This window comes from Carettochelys insculpta, chromosome 4 (genome assembly GCF_033958435.1).
Source record: "Carettochelys insculpta isolate YL-2023 chromosome 4, ASM3395843v1, whole genome shotgun sequence".
Classification (NCBI taxonomy): domain Eukaryota; kingdom Metazoa; phylum Chordata; order Testudines; family Carettochelyidae; genus Carettochelys; species Carettochelys insculpta.
Window position 1 is genome coordinate 68,075,457 of NC_134140.1, and position 20,361 is coordinate 68,095,817.

Below are 20,361 nucleotides of genomic sequence, written 5' to 3' on the forward strand. Positions count from 1 at the left end.
GAATACAAAAGCCTAAGGTTTCATGGCATTAGTCAGCCAGTAACTGTTGAAAGCTATTCCTCCAACATGCACCACAGCCAGGCACAGCCTTCTTCAGCAAGAGATGTGAGGCTGCAATTAATATTTTTAAAGTATCTTTGACATCTCTAGAGGTGCTGTTTTTAGTTAGGTTCTTGCAGAACAAACGAGCAAACAAGACATACAATCCAGGTCCCAAGGTCACTGTTTCAATTACAGTGTTTAGCAACAACAAGGCATTTAGGGGGAAGAATTTCCCATGCATGGCAGACCCATAGCTCTGTGTTACCTGGAGCAATACTTTTTGCAGAGGAGGGGAATATGGTCTTCCACATTCTTTAAGCCAGTAAACGGGCTCCCAATGAGGTGGTGAGGGGGGGAGGGCAAAGAGGACAGCTGCTCCATGCCAGGTGATTTAAAAGGGGCCAGGGCTCCCCATCACCTTTCCTGCAGCAGCAGCTGGAGTCCCAGGCCATTTTAATAAGCACCAGAGCTCAGGGCAGAGTAGGCTGGGCAGCGCTAAAGGGCTGATGGGCAGGAGGTTAATTCTCAATACCGCCCCTTCCACGCAAGTCCCTGTTTCTTTTGAGGGCCTGGAGCCACCACCCACTGCCTTGCCCAGGGGCCAAACAATTCTGTCAGCAACCCTGCCAGTGAATATATGTGATGTATCCCAAAGTTTCTTGAGAGCAATAATTAACAGTACACTTTCTGCTTTAACTAACTGAACTGACAGATTTACAAAAATACTTTAAAATAAGAGGCCATCTCACATAAAAAAATTAAAAAACTCAGGGCACACCTAATGATTCTGGAAAGAAAAGAGTCTCCTAGTACTGTTTCACAGCCCTATTTTCACCACTTCTTCAATCATTTCTTCTATAAATTACATTGGCCAGGAAAGACCCGGTGAAAATTGGCAAGTTACCTTCTGACCACCACTATGGGTTCTGACAGACCAGGGAAGGAAGTCAGCTTCAAACCCTTGCTGAGAACGCCCGGTCACTAGTCAACCTCATTGTGCCAGGAAATGCTTTTAGCTTAAGTGCTTTACTTGACCTCCAATGCCACAAAAAGGTGGCCTCAAACAGCTGAGACCCAAACCATCCAAAGGTTACAGTCAGAATCTTAACCTTCAACATCAGAACTGATCAATTGCCTATTGATCACTGTTCTGAACAGGCTATGTGCTCTGTAAGAAACTTTGTTGAATAAGCAGGACATCGCATTGTGCAATAGCTCCAACTCTCAGATGGCTTGATGACAGCCTAATAGAGCATACTCTTGTAATCTAATCTCAAGTTGACAAAAGGCACAAATAATTACAGTCTCTATCTCTTCTCTTGGCAGTCACTCCATAATGAGTAAGACATCTTCATGTCACCCTCCTATTTCTGATTCTGCTGTTTGGCTGACCAGCCCCATTCTGGAGCCACAGATATCATCAGAGAAGGGAAACGGCGTGGTAGCTGTTGGAAGAGCATGGAACAGCTTTTGCTGCTTTCTTCGCCTCTCCTCATCTGCACTGCAGTGGGAGCTCTCAGACTGTGCCATCCCCTCACAGATTACTGCTCTCCACCGGGGATGGTCCTGGTTAAGGTTCTCCCAAGTGCTGACACCAATGCTGCACTTTGTCACGTGTACCTTCCACATGGCTTTATATCACTGCCTCTGGCCCCCATTGCTCCTCTATCCTTCCTTCAAACTGCGAAAACACAATCTGCTTTGGGAGGCACTGATCAGACTGCTGGACTACGTGACAGGTCCAATTTCAATTGTTATGATGAGCATTGTGAAACCATACACAATATTATTGCAGAATTACACTTTGCTTGTCTTATTCAAATTGGACACTTATGTGGACTAATTCACCAAGTGCATCTGGGTTAGCCAATAGCTATCAGCATAGCCAGGCATCAGACATGTTATTATGCAGGTATTCTGGCACTGTCAAAACTCTGGCAGCTGATAAAACTCATAATTAGGGCCAAAGCAGCCCAGAAATTTGTTTATTCAGGGCATCGTTACCCAAGCCTTGGATGTGTTGAATGCTGTTTCGTGCACTGATTGAAATATATTAAATCAACTACAGAGTGAGTCCCAAGACACATGTAGCTGTGAAAAACCACAGAATATACAGCAATAAATGAATAGCTTATAACTCAAAGGAATAGCTGGCTCGAAGTCATAGTATGCCTGATATTTCTCAACACCAAAGCCCATAATTCCAGTACAGAACTTTCTCCACTTACACCGATACATAAGCAAAATATATATAGTCACGTGAAACAAAGGATTAGATTCATTGTTCCAATCTTGTGCTGTATATCAGTCACATCTTGCTAGTGGCACAGCCCTCAGAACTTGTCTCTAAAATATTTGAAAAGCAGGTGTTGTACTTCAAATTGAGCATTTTATTTAATGTTGGTGCTGTAAATAAGTTTTAACAGAAGGAAGGTCAAAAAAGTGTTGTGAATCAACTTCAAATCTGATTACAGATGGAGAATCACAGGCAGAGAAATAGGTAGTTACTTTTAAAACCACTATGGCTACGTCTACACGTGCAGCCAACATCGAAATAGTCTATTTCGATGAATAACGTCTACACGTCCTCCAGGGCCGGCAACGTCGATGTTCAACTTCGACGTTGCTCAGCCCAACATCAAAATAGGCGCAGCGAGGGAACGTCTACACGTCAAAGTAGCACACATCAAAATAGGGATGCCAGGCACAGCTGCAGACAGGGTCACAGGGCGGACTCAACAGCCAGCCGCTCCCTTAAAGGGCCCCTCCCAGACACAGTTGCACTAAACACCACAAGATACACAGAGCTGACAACTGGTTGCAGACCCTGTGCCTGCAGCATAGATCCCCAGCTGCCGCAGAAGCAGCCAGAAGCCCTGGGCTAAGGGCTGCTGCCCACGGTGACCATAGAGCCCCGCAGGGGCTGGAGAGAGAGCATCTCTCAACCCCCCAGCTGATGGCCGCCATGGAGGACCCGGCAATTTCGACGTTGCGGGATGTGGATCGTCTACACTGTCCCTACTTCAACGTTGAACGTCGAAGTAGGGCGCTATTCCTATCTCCTCATGAGGTTAGCGGCTTCGACGTCTCGCTGCCTAACGTCGAAGTTAACTTCGAAATAGCGCCCGACGCGTGTAGACGTGACGGGTGCTATTTCGAAGTTGGTGCCGCTACTTCGAAGTAGCGTGCACGTGTAGACGCAGCCTATATGTTTCTTACGGTACAGAACAGGAGGAAGTCTGGATGGAGGAGAGCATTCTTCTGGTTGGAACAGAACTTTCTACTGGCAAGATCAAAGGGACATACTGATGGTTCACAGAAGCATGTTGTCTTAAAGATTTTAAATTACCACATTGTTCATCACTATTTACATGTCTGTTCAAAGGGTTGTGGTTTAATTTTACTTACATAATATCTTTCATTACAAAGATTCTCAAAGTTTTCTTTTGAATAATCTATGGCCTTGATCCTGCAAGGAAACCACTTGGCTGGATCCTAGACGCTAAGTGGGGGCCCTCACTGGGGCTTTTGTGACCCTGGAATGAATGAGCCTGAGACAAATCAAATCTGACAACCTTTCTGCCTCTTGCCAGACAGAAGGGATGGTGTTCTACATCTGTGGTCATCTTTCAGCTGATGGCTCCTTTGTCTTGCTATAACACAGTGAAGAACATATGGGGCCTTTGAGTGGATACTTCCCTGGAGCTCAGGATGGAATGACAGCTTACTGATGCAGTAAGAGAGAGAGACTGACCCAATGTCTGGAGCCTTTCTGTAGCCCTTCTCCTGGTTTCTTAAGCAACGATCTCTCTTGGAAAGAGAGATCTCTCTTGCATTGATCTTTCTCGCAAAGAGTCTCCAGATGTTCTCACTTCACTCTTATTATTCTAGGAAAGAGCAACAGAATGAACATTACTCATGTCCTTATCCAAGACAAAGCAGGCCCTGGAGGTGCAGTCATTTATAGACATTGACATATTTCATAAAGGACTAGTCTTCAATCTTGGTTACTTGGCTTCCTCTATGCTATCAATAGTCCAGGCTAGGGAACTCATATGTTATGTTTTTCTTTGCTGACCAGTATTTAAAAAAACAAAAACAAAACTACAAAAAAACTCCACATTTTATATAAGGAAAAAATAAATTATACCATTGACAGAGCTAGCCAACACTCTAAGAAATTTGGGTGGGCTGGCATAAGTAGTAAGAAGGAACAAGAGTGTGACTGGGCCTGCTCTACTTTATAGGTTTTCATGTGAGTGGATACAAGGTGCTCTAGAATGCAGGCACTGCCCCCAGTGGACATTGCTGGCCAAAAGAATCCAAGCTTGGGCTGCATATGGGTCAGATAAGTGCGAAGAATGGAGGTGTGTGTCAATAAAAAAGAAATGTAAGTTTCTGAGAGACTCAGTCTCCTCAGGAGTCCTCGACTAAGGGTATGTCTACATTATAATTTAAAACCTATGACAGCAAGTCTGAGATTCCCTGGTCTACAGACTTGGGTTTGCATGGACACTAAAAATAGTCATTTTGACACTGCAGCCTGCACTGCATAAGAGCTTCTGCAACCTTCCCCCTTCATAGACTTCACAGCCTTGCCTCCAGCAGAGGCTGCAATGTTTGCACAGCTGTTTTTAGTGCTGTGCCATGTAGATTTAAGCTCATACTCACTGCTATGGGTTTTAAAATGTAGCACAGACATACCCTGCTGCTCACTTTGAGTCTTCTGGTACATCAAGACCTTGCTGCATCAGAGCCTGTCTCTTCCCCCCCACTACCCTTCAAAGCCATTCCACCCTTTCTGGATGTTATCCTTGCTCACAGATGTGACTGTGTAATATGGTTATGAGACCATCAGACTGAGCACAGCACAAACAGATTCTGGCAGCTCAGAGAGCGACCGCACTGATTTGAAGAGGCAGCCCTGTGTAGCAAACACAAGCCAAATTCAGAATTTATAGCCCAAGACTTTCAAAAGATAAGACAACAAAAACATTGGCTAGAATATTTTATATAAATTGATATACATCTATCATGTCTCACTCATGCCTTGTCTGTTTAATCCGAAATTTTCCCAGTTGTTTTCCTGGACAGAGAACCATAATTATAGGAACATTGGCTTTGTTTATGTGAAGCAAGAGAGCCAAATTTTGGCTTTAGAACAAAACTTGTAAAAGTCTTCATCACAGATAGACTAAGTACACTCCAAAGCTAGATTTATGCAATTAATATCCCCAGTACCTTGGAAACTGTGAGCTTTACCAATAAACAATGAAGCGGAATATTAAAAAGACTTCAGTTATATTTTTCAGTGTGGTAAGCTGTGACTGATGTTTCTGAAATCTTATGAGGTGTCTTCATTGCTGCTATTTTCATGTCTTCAGATTGAGAGGACTATTCTGTAGATAATTTCTAACCAGAAGTAGATTTCAGATAAATTTTGTTCTGTCAGTAAGAAGAAAAATAATACAGTTCGTCCCTACAGACTGCATTCAGAATTGCTTGTACTCCATCCTTCACCTGCTTTATTATATTGTGACGATCAAAGGAAATATTTCATTAGAACTTAATTTTAATCTAATGAATAATAATGAATACTGCTTAGACAGTTCCTGCCAAAGTTGACTAAGAAATCTCGCAGTGATTGCTATGGCAAGGAAACCATAAACACATCAATATTTTAATTAATTATTATTGACATTAAGGAAGGATACTAGAATTTTATTTAACTGCTACTGGCATTCTCCTAAAGTTAAGCATGAAGATTAGTATGATGAACCTTGCATGGTACAATTACATTACAGTCTCTCATAATTTCTCATTTGACATTATCCTACAGACTATTATGATTATTAGTATTCAAGCAATGCCAAAGTTGTGCATGGCTCTTTACAGACAGTTTAGAACTCCAGTTCCTTGGATAGGAATTGGTAATGATCTAATTAGTCATAATATACCACGGGATCAGTGATATGCTGCCAAAATATCAAGTGGTTTGCTCAAAAAATGTCTATCTTAGTTAGCGAACACATGACATTCCTCAGCAAGATAAAAAAATACTTTCAACTCCAGGTACTGGGTTTTTTTTGTTTCTTTGCTTTGTTTTGTTTTCCGTTTGCCCCTGAAGGATCAGGTACCTTCTCACTGTCACAGGTTTAATACTAGATGAAAAAGAACACTTGCCCAGTCTGATATGTCAAATGTTTATTTTCTCTAACAACTTAACATGCTTCACTCCTATCCACTGAAGACATACATGGGGAGATTAGAGGACATGTTTTTTTTTTGAAAAGTGGTGTTGTACTTTACCAAAAAACTCAGTGGAATTATAAAATTAAGCACATGTGAACACTTTATTGGATTGCAGTGAGAATGGTCAAAACCTTGGAAAAGCAGTTACTGAAGCTAACAACACTGTCAGAGTAAGCTGTAACAACATTATGAAGTGTGGACACTGATTTCTGGCAACTTGATTCAGACAGCACACTCATTTCACAGAAGCCAAACTGTCATAGCACATTATTTATACTGTGAGCACACAACTGGTTGAGAGACCATATTCAGAGTAGTGTAGTAGTAGCTATTCTCAAACTAGGAGGATGTAACCAATAGGGATCCACAGGAGTCGTTCTTGGGTTTGGTACTATTAAATATTTTAATTAATGACGTAAATAGCTCGTGAAGTTTCAAATTTGCAAAGAACACTGAACTGGGAAGAGTTTCGAGCATTTTAAAAAGACAGGATTAGAATTCAAAACCTTGGCAAAAGGAAGAATTGTTCTGAAATCAACAAGATGAAATTCGATAGAAAAAAGTGCAGAGTAATACACTTTGAGGAAAAATCAAATGCATAATATGATGTGGATTAACTGGGTAGGCGGTATTTCTTCTGAAAAGGATCCTGGGAGAATCACAAATCACATATGATTCAACTGTCACATGATGCAGTTACAAAATAGTCTAATATTCTGGGATGTATGAACAAAGAAGCTGTAAGATACAGGAGGTAATTACTTCGTTCTACCCAGTACTGGTGATATCTCAGCTCAAGTTGTGTGTCCAATTTTGCATGCTAGATTTCAGGAAATATGTGACCAAAGACGAAATTGTCCAGAGGTAAGAAAAATGTTTAGAAGATTTAAAAACCCCTGACCTATGAAAAAAGATCAAACAAATGATCTTATTTAGTCTTGAGAAATGATGGCTAAGGTGATAACACCCTCCAAAATTATTAAGGACTGTTAACAAGAGAAATATGATCTACTATATTCCATGCCCACTCAAGGTAGGACTAGAAGTAACATACTTAAATATGCAACAAAGGAGTTGTAGATTAAATATTAGGACAAAACGTTAAATGTTAAGGATAGCTAAGCTTTGGAATAGATCTCCATGGACGCTCCGTCATTAAGCTCCAGAGGTCCCAGGTTCATTTACTCTGAGCATCTTACCTGTACGCATAGCATCTTTCTGAATACTTTCATAGTTATGCCAGTCCTTTCTTTTCAAGCCATCTGTCCAAGTATAGAGCTGTCCATCTCCCAAGCCCAGTGGAAATGTCTGTTAAAAAATATAATTATTTAGATTACAAAGCACAGAGGCACTTGCCACCAATTATAGGAAATGCAACAAACGTTCCTGCTGTTTTACTTCCAGCTGTATGTAGAATACATTTTTACATGCACCAAGGCTTTGTGAATGTGCACCACCAGTAAAATCACAAAATTTAGCTGTAGGCACTGCTAATCAGCTGAGAGGCATTGGAATCTCTTCTGAATGGCTACTACGTGCATCACTCACATGGAACACTGGTTGCAACACGTTTCCCACTAAAGGTAATATAAAATTAGTTTCTAACAAGTTTAATTTTGTACCTGGTACTGTAAAACAATACAGCTTCAAAGGAGATTAAATGTTTTGTGCACTGATTTTTTAGTTTGCATTTCTTGTCTGCACAGCATTTGGCTAACGTGAGGCATATACTGAACCCCATATACAGTAAATCAAGTCCAGCTCGACCTGAAAATTCACCAGGAAAACTACACTCTTTATTTGCTAACAGACACACAACAGTAAAATCAGATCACTGCTTCTGCCTTGTATTTTTCATAGCAAATGTGTACTGTAAAAGGAAGGAAAATACTACTGAAAGCTATTGATTGACAAAAAAAAACAAGGGCACACACACGATACCTTCCAACCTCCTAGATTCAAGAGCATCCGGCACTTTTTTTAATTAGTCTTCTGTCACAAAAGGAGATGTAAGTGCTTAGAACACCTCAATCAAGCTTTTAAATGCAAACTACTGATGTACACAAAAGACCTCATTCTTGGGTCAGTTCCAGTCTCTCTGCTCTGCTCTACTAATGCAAAAGCCTGCAAAGCCAGTCGATGTGTTCCTGGTTTAGTGGGAACCAGAGAATGGGAAAGATGTACTGCTGGCATATTGGTCTTATATCTTCCAACCCCCAATTTGTTGGGGGAGCGTATTTCTATGCTGCCTATTCTCAGCTGTCAGGGCAGTTCCTTGGGAGCATAGAAAGTTAGGTGCATTGTAAGTTAGAAAAATTTAGAGCTGCTCTAATTTATGTAAGCATAAAGCCTCTTTTATTACAACTTCACAGCCTCAGGACCCTGACCAAGCACAGTTAATTGCCCCAGTTTCAGGGCCCATACATTTAACAGTGGTCAATGAGCTAATTTTTAAAGTCACAGTCATGAGAAATAATTATGCGTTAAATCATCGCCACAAGACACAATTGGCCCATTGGTTACAAACATGCTAATTCCTATTGATTACATTGAGTCACATACCTAAAGGGCAGAACTGGTCTCAAAATGTACACTGGTTAGCAGCACATTTCCACTGTATTTAATCACATGCACACCAAACTTTGATCCCTTTTTCAGTTTCCTGATATTATTTCACCCACATAGTAAAACATTTTTTGCCTTAAGAAAGGATCAGACAGTAATATATGAGACACCACAGTAAACTGACAGAAAATGCTTCCAAATTTTTCAGAAAGCTATTTGAATAACTTTCATGAGGGCTGTCTTGTAACTGTCACAACCAGAGACAGGTTTTGTCTGGATTAGATAGATTGTGTTTGCTAATTTCCATAGTGACTCTATAAAAATCTACTTGTAAGGTTATGGATAAGTGGTCAAGGTGCTGCCCCCTATGCTATCTCCTACCCATTGAACCATAACATACTCCCCATCCTCTTTTCCTTGCATAATGAACCTGGAATTTCTCTATGTCCCTTTGAAACCAAGATTCCACCCTTCACCTCAGACTACTGGGCTCTTACACTCTCTGCCATACCTCTCTGCCTGACAAAACATTTAACAGTTTTCATGCACTCTGCCTAAACACAGTCAAAGGATCAACGCCCAGTCAGCACATTTCCACGGCTGACCAGATGATACGGAAACTAGCCTGAACAGTATTCCCTGCTACTTTGTCAAGGCACTCTGGCAGGTAATAAGTGTGGAAGCAGTATTGATGAATGGTGCTAACATGAACTTGCCAATTTTGAGCTCGGCTTTGACAGTGTATTTCCCAGCCTCCAACAGTAAGACTATTTTGTCCATGACTCACTCTCTGGAGAAGGCTCTCAAAAAATGAAGTGATAAAGTATCTTCAAATAAAAGTGGTAGATAGTAAGCAAAATCCAAATGTGACAGACTTTATGACACCAAAATGGTAATTTCAAATGCCATGGAGATTCTTTCAAACCCTTAAATTAAGAAAACTTGATCAGAAATTATGTAGACATGGAAATACAAGAAAGGTGGATTATGTAGGCTTGCTGCTATCTACATCATAGGAAAACTGCCACTTAAATTGAAAGTAAAAATTGGTTTATTCTACTAATTGCAGCTTCAAGCCAAAAATTATGCAAAATGGAAAGCATATTCATATTTATGCATTTTACAAATGTTTCCAAGTGTGCAATGGAAACAAAGAGCTGTTTGAAAGGCAACCCTAGGGAAGAAATACTTGATCAGCATTCTATTAAATACTGCAATGATTCAAAAAATCTTATATTGCACTAAATAATGGTTATAAATCTCATATGTTTAAAGTATATTAACCTGAATGAACACAGTCCTCTTCCATTAAGGACAGGTGGATACTCCACGGTTTTGCAGTAAAAGCCTAAAGCACATCCCACTTATTTATTACAATCAAAACAAAAAAGCAATCAAGTAGCAAGTCAAGTATGCAAACGAGCCCCTATAGTGATCCAGAAAATTCCCATTCAGGTTCAAACCACGTCAGACCACTACAACGAATTATTAAAGACCTACAACCTATTCTTAATCAGGATGCTACACTCCGGAAGGCCCTGGGTGACATGCCTGTTCTCTCCTACAGTCAACCTCCCAACCTCATGAGGATCCTCACTAACAGCCACCGTCTATACCCCAGGAACACCAGTCCTGGAACCTTTCCCTGCAACAAAGCCTGCTGCCAGCTTTGTCCACATATCTTCTCTGGAAATACCATCACTGGACCTAACCAGGTTACTCACAGAATCACGGGCACCTTGTCATGCTCCTCTACTAACATCACATATGCCATCATGTGCCAACAATGCCCAGATGCTTCATATATTGGACAGACTTCTAACTCCCTCAGACAAAGGGTCAACGGGCACAAAACAGACATCGAAACACTCCAGATCCACAAACCAGTTAGTCAACATTTTAATGGAATGGGCCATTCTGTCAATGACCTCAAGGTATGTGTGTTACTGAAGAGAAATTATCGCTCCGTTTTAGAAAGAGAAGTGGATGAACTGACATTTATATTCAAATTTGGCATATTAACACATGGTTTAAATCGTGATGGGAACTTTCTGAGTCACTATAGGGGCTCGTCTGCATACTTGACTCAATCTAATTCTTGATCTTCCCCCCCACCCCTCTACTCTCTGATTTGCTCGCCTTGATTATCTTTTTATGATTTGTCCTCCTTGCTTACTGTTTTTGGTTCTCTGTGTCTTAAATATTGAGTCTGTTCTGGTATGGCTATGGTCTGAAGAAGTGGGTCTGTCCCATGAAAGCTCACCTAATAAATTATTTTGTTAGTCTTTAAAGTGCTACTTGGCTGTTTTTTTTGTTTTGATAGTGTATAGACTAGCACGGCTTTCTCTCTTATTATTTATTACAAGTTACAGGAGAAGGTGGTGGGGGAGCAGGACAGATGCATGTTCAGTGATGTCTGATTGCTTTCATTCTGTGCATAAATTTTCTGGCAATCAGATTTACATCTGTCAGCCATGCTTACTTGATTTTCCTTGATTGGTTGGAAACACAGCATTTTCAGATGACAGGAAACTAATACTCAAATTCATACTGTAGCAAGTATTGCTAAATACTACGATACACTCATCCCTTGCCATAAGAACACAATTGGCTCCCAACTTTGTTCGTATGCAAAAACTCCTAAGAGGGACACTAAATTCTTATTAAAATACATGTAAAAGTCGCTGATTTGTTCCAAGTGCTTCTAAATCTGCAAAGGAGTGTTGCTTTTGAAAGGTAAGTGAACTTTGGGTTTAGGGGGTGGGGTTGGAGAGGGTCAAAGGCTGGGGACACTTTGGGGCTGTAGGTGAGAGGGAGGGTTAAAACCTGGTGGCGGGTTAGGTCCATGGGGTGGGCAGGGAATGTTAAGGCTGCAACAGGTTGGGTTAATGGGGAGAGTGGGGTGTTAAGGCTGCAATGGGGTTGGTTTGTGGGGTGGTTGGGCGGGGTCAGGCTACTGCAGATTGGGTCCACTAGGTGAGTGAGAGGGTTAAGGCCACAGCAGGTTGGGTCTGTGAGGCCTGCAGGGTTTCAGGCTGCAGTGCTGACAGAGGGTTCAGGCTGCGGGGAGTAGGTTAAGGCTTGTAATAGCTGGGAGAAGTTCACTCATCTAGTGAACGAATGTAGGTATGTGTGTCCCTCATTTTCGCAAGTACTCGTAAGTAAAGTACTCGTTTAATGAGGGATGAGTGTAGTTTCAACTCACACAGGAGTACCTATTAATAGACTGAAAACCAAATTGAGGAGGGAAAGGAAAAATCTCTGCCACAGAAGCAATTCACTGCTTTATCCACATTCCTATCATTACAATTTTAAATTCTAACATGACCTAATTCTGACAGTAGGGACAAGTAAACTTTCAAACTTATTACTGCAAATAAATCCAGTCTGTATTACTGAGGTCAGAAAAACACAGTTATTTCATTAACTTTTAATACAAAGTCTATTCTTAGAAAGTTACAGCGCTAGAGATAATATGTAAATTATTCTAAATGTATTTCACATGCCTGTATGAAATTCATTGCAGATCTCCATTCCAGAGAAACCTTTTGTTCCTTCATATAACATTGACCTTGCAACTGGTTTTTGATCAATGCCACAAATAGCTGGCTTTAGTATTTTCACAGAATAATAGATTCTAGTGTTCCAATAAGAGTTTGTTTCTGTTTGTCAATATAAAACAGAGAAACACAACAAAGAAAACCACTGAACAAAATTATGAACTGTCACTTTTGTAGGTGAAACTGTTCCTAGTGGAGCACTGAACTCAGAGATTCATTCTAACAATTCTGTAAGACTGATGCCTTTTACAGTCCGTTAAGAACATTAGTCTTCATTTTCAAAAGAACACTGTGTTAACGTTGTATATTATTCCAACTAAATTAAGTAGAACTCTGCTGTGAGAGAACGCTTTCCTACGACACCCTATACCTGGGGTCTTTCTTGCTTACTGAATAAAATTTAAGTAAGATTACATTACATTGAGAGCATTGAGTGTTTCAGTCTTCTGCTAGTTTGCGGTAGTCTCAAAATTGCACTTAGAAATACTCTTGTTAATAATTGATATTTATTTTACTTGATAGCATTTACAATTCTAATGCACTGTGGATTTTTCTTGCCACTACAACATGGTTTAATTAATACATTCACTAAAATTAATCTAGCAAAAGGGTAAATATAAATCCAAATACAATGTAACAAACAAGCTGGAGCCCCAGTTCATTAACACAATGCATGAGCAAATATGGTAGTCCAATTTATATCCATCTGAAGTTGCGTGCTGGATTTCGATAGGTATTTTTAAGGATCACCTAGGCTTGATAGGAAAGGGGAAAAAATTCAATGCAGAGAGCTCATGCTGTCAAAAGAATAATAGGAATCTTTGTGTATAGATTCCCTACCTCCCTTGTACCAAGTTACATACAGTTAAGGAAAAATATGTGATTTTTTTCAGGCTCTCTCTCACATAGCTTCATTCATACCAGAGGAGAATTGAATACAGTAAACTTGAAAGTCTTTTCCTAACAATGGCTACGTCTACACGTGCGCGCTACATCGAAATAGCTTATGTAGCGCTTCGATGTAGCGACATCGAAATAGCCTATTTCGATGAATAACGTCTACACGTCCTCCAGGGCTGGCAACGTCGATGTTCAACTTCGACGTTGCACAGCCCAACATCGAAATAGGCGCAGCGAGGGAATGTCTACACGCCCAAGTAGCACACATCGAAATAGGGATGCCAGGCACAGCTGCAGACAGGGTCACAAGGCGGACTAGCGCTTCCGGGGCAACAGCTAGCCGCTCCCTTAAAGGGCCCCTCGCAGACACACTCAGCCTGCACAGCACGCAGTCTGAGGAGCCATAGGCACACAGACCCCGGGTGCCGCAGTCATGGACCCCCAGCAGCAGCAGCAGCCAGAGGTCCACCCAGCCCTCCCGGCAGGAGCAGGGCTTGCCCTGCTCCATGCCATGCGGGAGGCAGCTGAGCACCTCCTTGCTACCCCGGAGGAGGAGCTGCCCCCAGGGCAGCAGGGCTCAACCCCTAACCCTGCAGCACCCCGCCCCCCCCACTCCGCCTCACACGCCGGCAGCTGTGGAGCTACCCCACCAGCACCGACTGGTGGGAGTGGCTGGTGCTTGGGGAGTGGGACGACGACCGCTGGCTCAGGAACTTCAGGATGAGCCAGCAGACATTTATGGAGCTGTGCCAGTGGCTCACCCCCGCACTCAGGCACCAGGACACCGCCATGCGGCGTGGCCTCACAGTGCAGAAATGGGTCGGCATCGCTGTCTGGAAGCTGGCCACTCCGGACAGCTACCGATCCGTGGGACAGCAGTTTGGTGTCGGTAAGGCAACTGTCGGGGCTATCCTCATGGAGGTAAGAGAACCCACGGGTGGAGGGCAGGGGAGGGGAGGGGAGGAGAGGCCAGGGCAGGGGAGGGGAGGGGAGGGGAGGCCAGGGCAGAGGAGGGCAGGGCAGGGCAGGGCCACGCACACCCTGCTCACCCCTCATTGGTGCTGTCCCATGTGCTTTGTCTGCAGGTTGTGCGTGCCATCAACGCCATGCTCCTGCACAGGCTCGTGAGGCTGGGGGACCCAGATGCCACCATCGCGGCCTTTGCCACCCTGGGCTTCCCCAACTGCTTCGGAGCTCTGGATGGGACTCACATCCCCATCTGCACCCTGCATCACAGTGGAGGACAATACCTGAATCGCAAGGGCTACCATTCTGTCGTCCTCCAGGCCTTGGTGGACAGCCGGGGACGTTTCCAGGACATTTATGTGGGCTGGCCTGGCAGCACCCACGACGCCTGGGTTTTCTGGAACTCGGGCCTGTGCCACCGGCTGGAGGCAGGGACCTACATCCCGCAGCGGGAGATCCCTCTGGGGGACACCACCATGCCCTTCTGCATCATCGCAGATGCGGCCTACTCCCTCCGGCCCTGGCTCATGCACCCGTACATGGGCCATCTCTCCGCTAGCCAGGAGCGCTTCAACGAGCGCCTGAACCACGCGCGCCAGGTGGTGGAGCGCTCATTTGGCCGCCTGAAGGGACACTGGAGATGTCTCCTGACCCGCCTGGATGCGGGCCCTAACAACATCCCCCAGATTGTGGGTGCCTGCTGCGCCCTGCACAATTTGGGGGAGAGCAAGGGGGAGACCTTTTTCCAGGGCTGGGCTGTGGAGGCCGGCAGGGCAGACGTCCAGCCACCTGCTGCCCCCAGTCGGCAGGTGGACCCCGAAGGGATCCGGGTCCGGGAGGCCCTGCGGGCCCACTTCAATGATGAGGCCCCGGGGTGAACTCTGCCCAGGCCCCCCACTGCCCGCCCCTTCCTCCACCACACTCCTGCCCCAACGCCCACACCATGGAGCACCCCACCACACCCCACTCCCACTTTTCCTGGACAAATGACAGCACGCACTTGTGGCTGAACTTAAACTGGTTTTTCTTTTAGAACTTTTTTTTTTAACTGTAAATATATGAAACAAGAACAAACTATATACAACATGTGGAAACAAACTAATATGTACAAATAAAACAATACTAACAAACAATTGTCCTCATTAATAAAAAGAAAACCAGGGAGGATAAAGGGGAGAACTATTTACATGGGGGGCAAACGGGGGGCACCAAATAAGAGGTTCAAACTATATACAAGGGGGGGAGGCCACATCCCGGGCCCCTCGCCCCTATAGTCTGGCACTGGGCGTGGCCGGCCAGGAGCCCTGCCGCGGTCACAGCCCTGTCCGGGGCTGGCTGGGGGCGGGCCAGACCGGAAGATATGCCCGGCGAGTCTCAGGTGGCTCCAAGGGTCCCTTGGCGCTCCGGCCCTTGGCGGTGGGTGGTGGGGCGACGGCGGATGGGACGGTGACAGGCGGAGCAGCTGGTGGTGCGGCTGGTGGAGCAGGCAGGGCGGGCGCTGCGGCGGCCGGCGTGGCATGGGGGACCAGGTAGTCCACCAGGCGGTTGAAAGTGTCCAATATAGGCCCCCCATGCCTCTTGGCACCAGGCCAGCGCCCGCTCCTGCAGCTGCAGGTGCTGCTCCGTGATCTCCAGCTGCGACGGTGGATGGCCAGCAGCTGGGGGTCCGTCGCCGTCGGCTGGTGGTGGCGCGGGGTCCACCATCTAGCCCGCCGTGGGGCCAGTCGGTCCTCGGCCGAGGGGCTGCCCTGGAGCGATGGTCCCGGAGGGCTCTCCAGGACCACTGATGCCTCGCCGGCGCTCTCTTCCGGTCCTTCTGATGGTGCAGGTGCAGGACACAGGAGAGGAGGGGGGAAGAAGAATGGAGACAGGCATTAGTGTGGGCCCCGAGCCGTGGCCTTTGTCCCCCCAGCCCTGTGCTGCAGGTTCCCCATCCCCATCCCCGGGAGATGCTGCTGTGATGGATGGGGTTCAGGGGTCCCCCTGCCCTGCACCCCATCCCCTGGTGGGAGCAACTCTCACTTCACCCCGCAGGGTCTGACAGCAGGAGAGGTTTCTTAGGCCACAGATGCCCAGTTTCTCCCAGGAGTGACAGCACCAGCTGTCGGAAGACAGAGTCCTTCCAACCCATCCTGGGGAGAAGACCCCAAGGGGTGCCCCTCTGGGGTGTAGCTTTCCCCCTCCTCAGGCTGGCTGCCTTCCAGCTCTCCCTTCCCCTAGCCTGTACCTGTGGCCCCCGCCCTCCCCCCCAAATTCCAAGCCAGCTCGGCTCCTCCCTCCTCTTTGTTAAGGGCAGAGATGTCACCTGCCACCCGTAGCCCCAGGATCCTCCTTTGCCCCTGGGAGCTATTTGGCTCTTGGTGCTCATATCTAGCCTGAGTCTCCCTTTTGCACTCCCCCCACTCCATCACATGCTGCTGCTGCTGCGGGGTGTCCCACCCCCTCCTCCCGGGGGCCCCTCGAGGTTCCGCTCCCCCCTGCCCTGGGGATGGGGCATGGCACTGTCGTGCGGGGTGGGGGGGGGCAGGGGCTGATGCAGTGCTGTGAGGGACATGGCCCTGCTGTCCTTGGGGCCATGGCCATGTGAGCATGTGGGGGGCCCTGGACACATATCTATTACCCCCTGCCCCTCAAGCCCAGGGATGTACACCAGAGGGGGGTACATACCTGTCGGTCCACTCCCACGGTGTGGAGATCCCGGGGGCGCGGAGGCCCGGCTGCTGCTCCAGGATGGCAGGAGGAGGATCTGCAGCCCGGATTCTGCGGAGGAGGAGCCCCCCTCTTCCTCCTCCTCCTGCCGCGATGTCCCGGGGGTGGGCTCCGGGGGGGCCCCCGGGGTACGGAGCTTACCTCCGGGGCGGACTCCGGCTGCAGGGCCTGCTGGGGCTCGTCGGCCGAGGTATCAAGGGTGGCCGGAGGAGAGGAGGTGTGCCGGGGACCCAGGATGTCCCTGAGCTCCCTGTAAAAGGGGCAAGTGACAGGGGCAGCCCCAGATCGGCTGGCCGCATCCCGGGCCCGGGAGTAACCCTGCCGCAGCTCCTTCACCTTACTCCTGACGTGATCAGGAGTGCGGGCAGGGTGACCCCGGGCAGCCAGGCCATCAGCCAGCCGAGCGAACGCTTCCGCGTTCCGCCTCTTGCTCCCCATTACCTGGAGCACCTCCTCCTCGCTCCAGAGCCCCAGCAGGTCTCACAGCTCGGCCTCCGTCCAGGAGGGGCCCCACTGCCGCTTGCCAGCCTGGCTGCCCTTCTGGCTGGGCTGGATGCCCTGGCTCCCCTTGGGGGGGGTCCCCTAGGGGCGCTGGGGGGGCTGCCGGGCAGCCATCGCAGCTGGGTGGGTGGCTGAGGAACGTGCAGGCTGGCCGCGTGTCTGGGCTGCCGCCTGCACATTCCCTCAGCTTCCTGCACAGGAAGGGAGCGGGAGGGGACCTTTATGGGGCTGCTCCATGCGGCCACCATTGAGCTGAGGGGCTGGAGAGAGCGTCTCTCAACCCCTCAGCTGATGGCCGCCATGGAGGACCCGACAATTTCGACATTGCGGGACGCGCAACGACTACACGGTCCCTACTTCGACGTTGAACGTCGAAGTAGGGCGCTATTCCTATCCCCTCATGGGGTTAGCGACTTCGACGTCTCGCTGCCTAACGTCGAAGTTAACTTCAAAATAGTGCCCGACGCGTGTAGCCATGACGGGTGCTATTTCGAAGTTAGTGCCGCTACTTCGAAGTAGCGTGCACGTGTAGACATGGCTAATAGCATTTAGACAGCATAACTTCTCTAATGAGACCTGTTAGGGGACCAAACACGAGGAGCCCTGAGGGGATTAGATTCAATGAAATTTACTGTACAGATACACAAAGTTTTGCTTATGAGCATGATGGAGGGAGTCTTCAGTTTTGCACTATTTCAGAGACATATTCTGTGGAGAGAAAAAAGCGAAGGAATTTTGCAGAAGAGCTGATTCTGAGCCTGTGAAAATCTGAGTTGAAGTATTTTAGACATCTCCAAAGTTCCTGTTGTCTTCAGTGGAAGGTAGCCTTTCCTTGTATTGTTTCTATACTGCCTATCAAGCTTTTAAACCTTTACAAAATTCTGTTTCCGGAACTTGGCTTCTTTTATTTATTTATTTATTTTTTTATTTAAAATAGAGGCCAGTTAAATACAATTAGTGGAATATAATTTAAAACTGATGAAAGCTGACTTCTAATTTCATATCCAGGTAAAACTCTAACAGATCACTATGGCTCCAACAGAAGCTATTTAATGACTTCAATGAATCCTTTAAAAAACAGAAACCCGGACAATTTACTAAGGTTAATATGACACATGGCAATTTTCTTAAATATTATTGAAAAAAATGTAATTAAGCATCCTTGAAATCCTTGGTATTAAATGAAAATATTATCTTTAATTGTGACTGTGGATGATCAAAGAACTGTACTGAAGAATGAGGCAGACAAGTATGGTCTGTGGAAGGGCCAGGGTGGAGGCCCCCTCAGAGGGAACCCACACAAACAGAAGGGCCTGCAGGACAATCACAGGCAGCTGGGTGGGAGACAGCTCAGCCTAACTGGAGCCAACTGACTCCATGACTGGGCTAATAAGAGGCCTTTAAAAACCCTTCACAGTGGGAAGGGCAGGGGGAGAGCATGAGAGGTGAGCAGAAAGATGTAAGGAGAGCAGAGTAGTGGGAGAGAGCATGTCTGAGGAGCAGAAGAGAGCAGCAGAGAAACCACAGAGGGAGAGTGAGGGGTTTCAGTGGATCAAGAGTGAGGACCTGTGACTGCAGCAGCCTGGAGAAGGTACCAGGAGGAATTGTCTGGGGAAGCGGCCCAGGGAGGAGAGCTGCTGTGCCAAGGGAGTCAGCTCCTCCCACTAGCAGCTGCACAGGGCCCCTGGGCCAGAACCTGGCATGAGTGGGTGGGGGTCGGGTTCCTTCCAGACCACCCCTCGCCCTAGCGAGGGCAACTGAGCCCTTAAGTGGGCCCAGTGGACTGCATCAAGGCCAGAGGCCCAGGAATAGAACTGACTGTCACAGGTCTTTTAGAACAATACATGTGAACTCTTACCAGACAACATTTAGGGACAGGTGAATGCAAACTCTCCATCCCCAGTTATCGAAAACTTCTCCTTTGGAAGCTACACTGCAGGCATTTGTCTGGTGACCATATGTTGCATGAGGCCCAGATCAAAAGGCACAAGATGTATGAACTCAGAACAGCATTATTAATAGTTGTTCTGGTTCCAAGCTTAGGCGGTTGAGAATTTGCAACCACAGAAAAAATGGTGATGGGACTTGAAAGACTGTCTCCTACAGAAGCGCCTTTTGGGCTATGTCTACACTACAGGGATGTTTTGAAAGATCTTCTGGAAGATTGCATTGACACATAAAAAGCAGATTGAAGGATCAATTTGCCTTTTCAAACAATAGATCCTCTCTTTTGAAAGAGTGGCCACACAGCCCTGGCAGCTCTTTCCAAAGAATGGGACAGGAAACACTGTGGATGGGGTCGCATGGTTGGCAGCCTCGCCAGGAGCCACTCCCTTAAATTACCCCTCTCAAATACACACCCCCACCCTTCTTGCACATGCTGAGGCCTGCCTTGCTGCACATAGCACAGCAGACCTGGTACAGGGACCAGAAGCCCATTGTACAGGCACATGGATCCCCAGCAGCCCCTAGAGCAGGACTTTGTTGATGTCATGGTTGGCCTGCTGGCTACGGCTCTTGTGGCTCCCTCCATCTACTTCAGTGGGTGGGACACTCCCTCCCCGCCAGGGCCATGGAGTCCTTCTCCCCAGGGTCCCATTCGTGTCCCCACCGGGTTCTCTGGTGCATCTGGAGACACCTCAGCAGCTCTGAGTGGTGGGACCAACTCATGATGGGTGGAGTGGGATGACGACCTCTGGCTCCAGAAATTCAGGATGACCAAGCAGATGTTCCTGGACATCTGCAACTGGCTCACCCCTACCCTCTGACATCAGGACACCCACATGCGGCCGGTTCTCCCCCTTGAGAAGTGGGTCACAATCACAGTGTGGAAGCTGGCCACCCCAGACAGCTACCGGTCCATAGG

General features: G+C 46.7%; 1 protein-coding gene across 1 annotated transcript in view; it reads right to left on the bottom strand.

The window, feature by feature from the left end:
• GALNTL6 (polypeptide N-acetylgalactosaminyltransferase like 6) overlaps positions 1–20,361 on the bottom strand; it is a 910,287-nt gene that overhangs the window by 551,978 nt on the left and 337,948 nt on the right. The window contains exon 2 of the mRNA XM_074991866.1: positions 7,494–7,602. Within this exon, the coding sequence (XP_074847967.1) occupies positions 7,494–7,602 (109 nt within the window). The remainder of the gene's footprint in view (positions 1–7,493; positions 7,603–20,361) is intronic.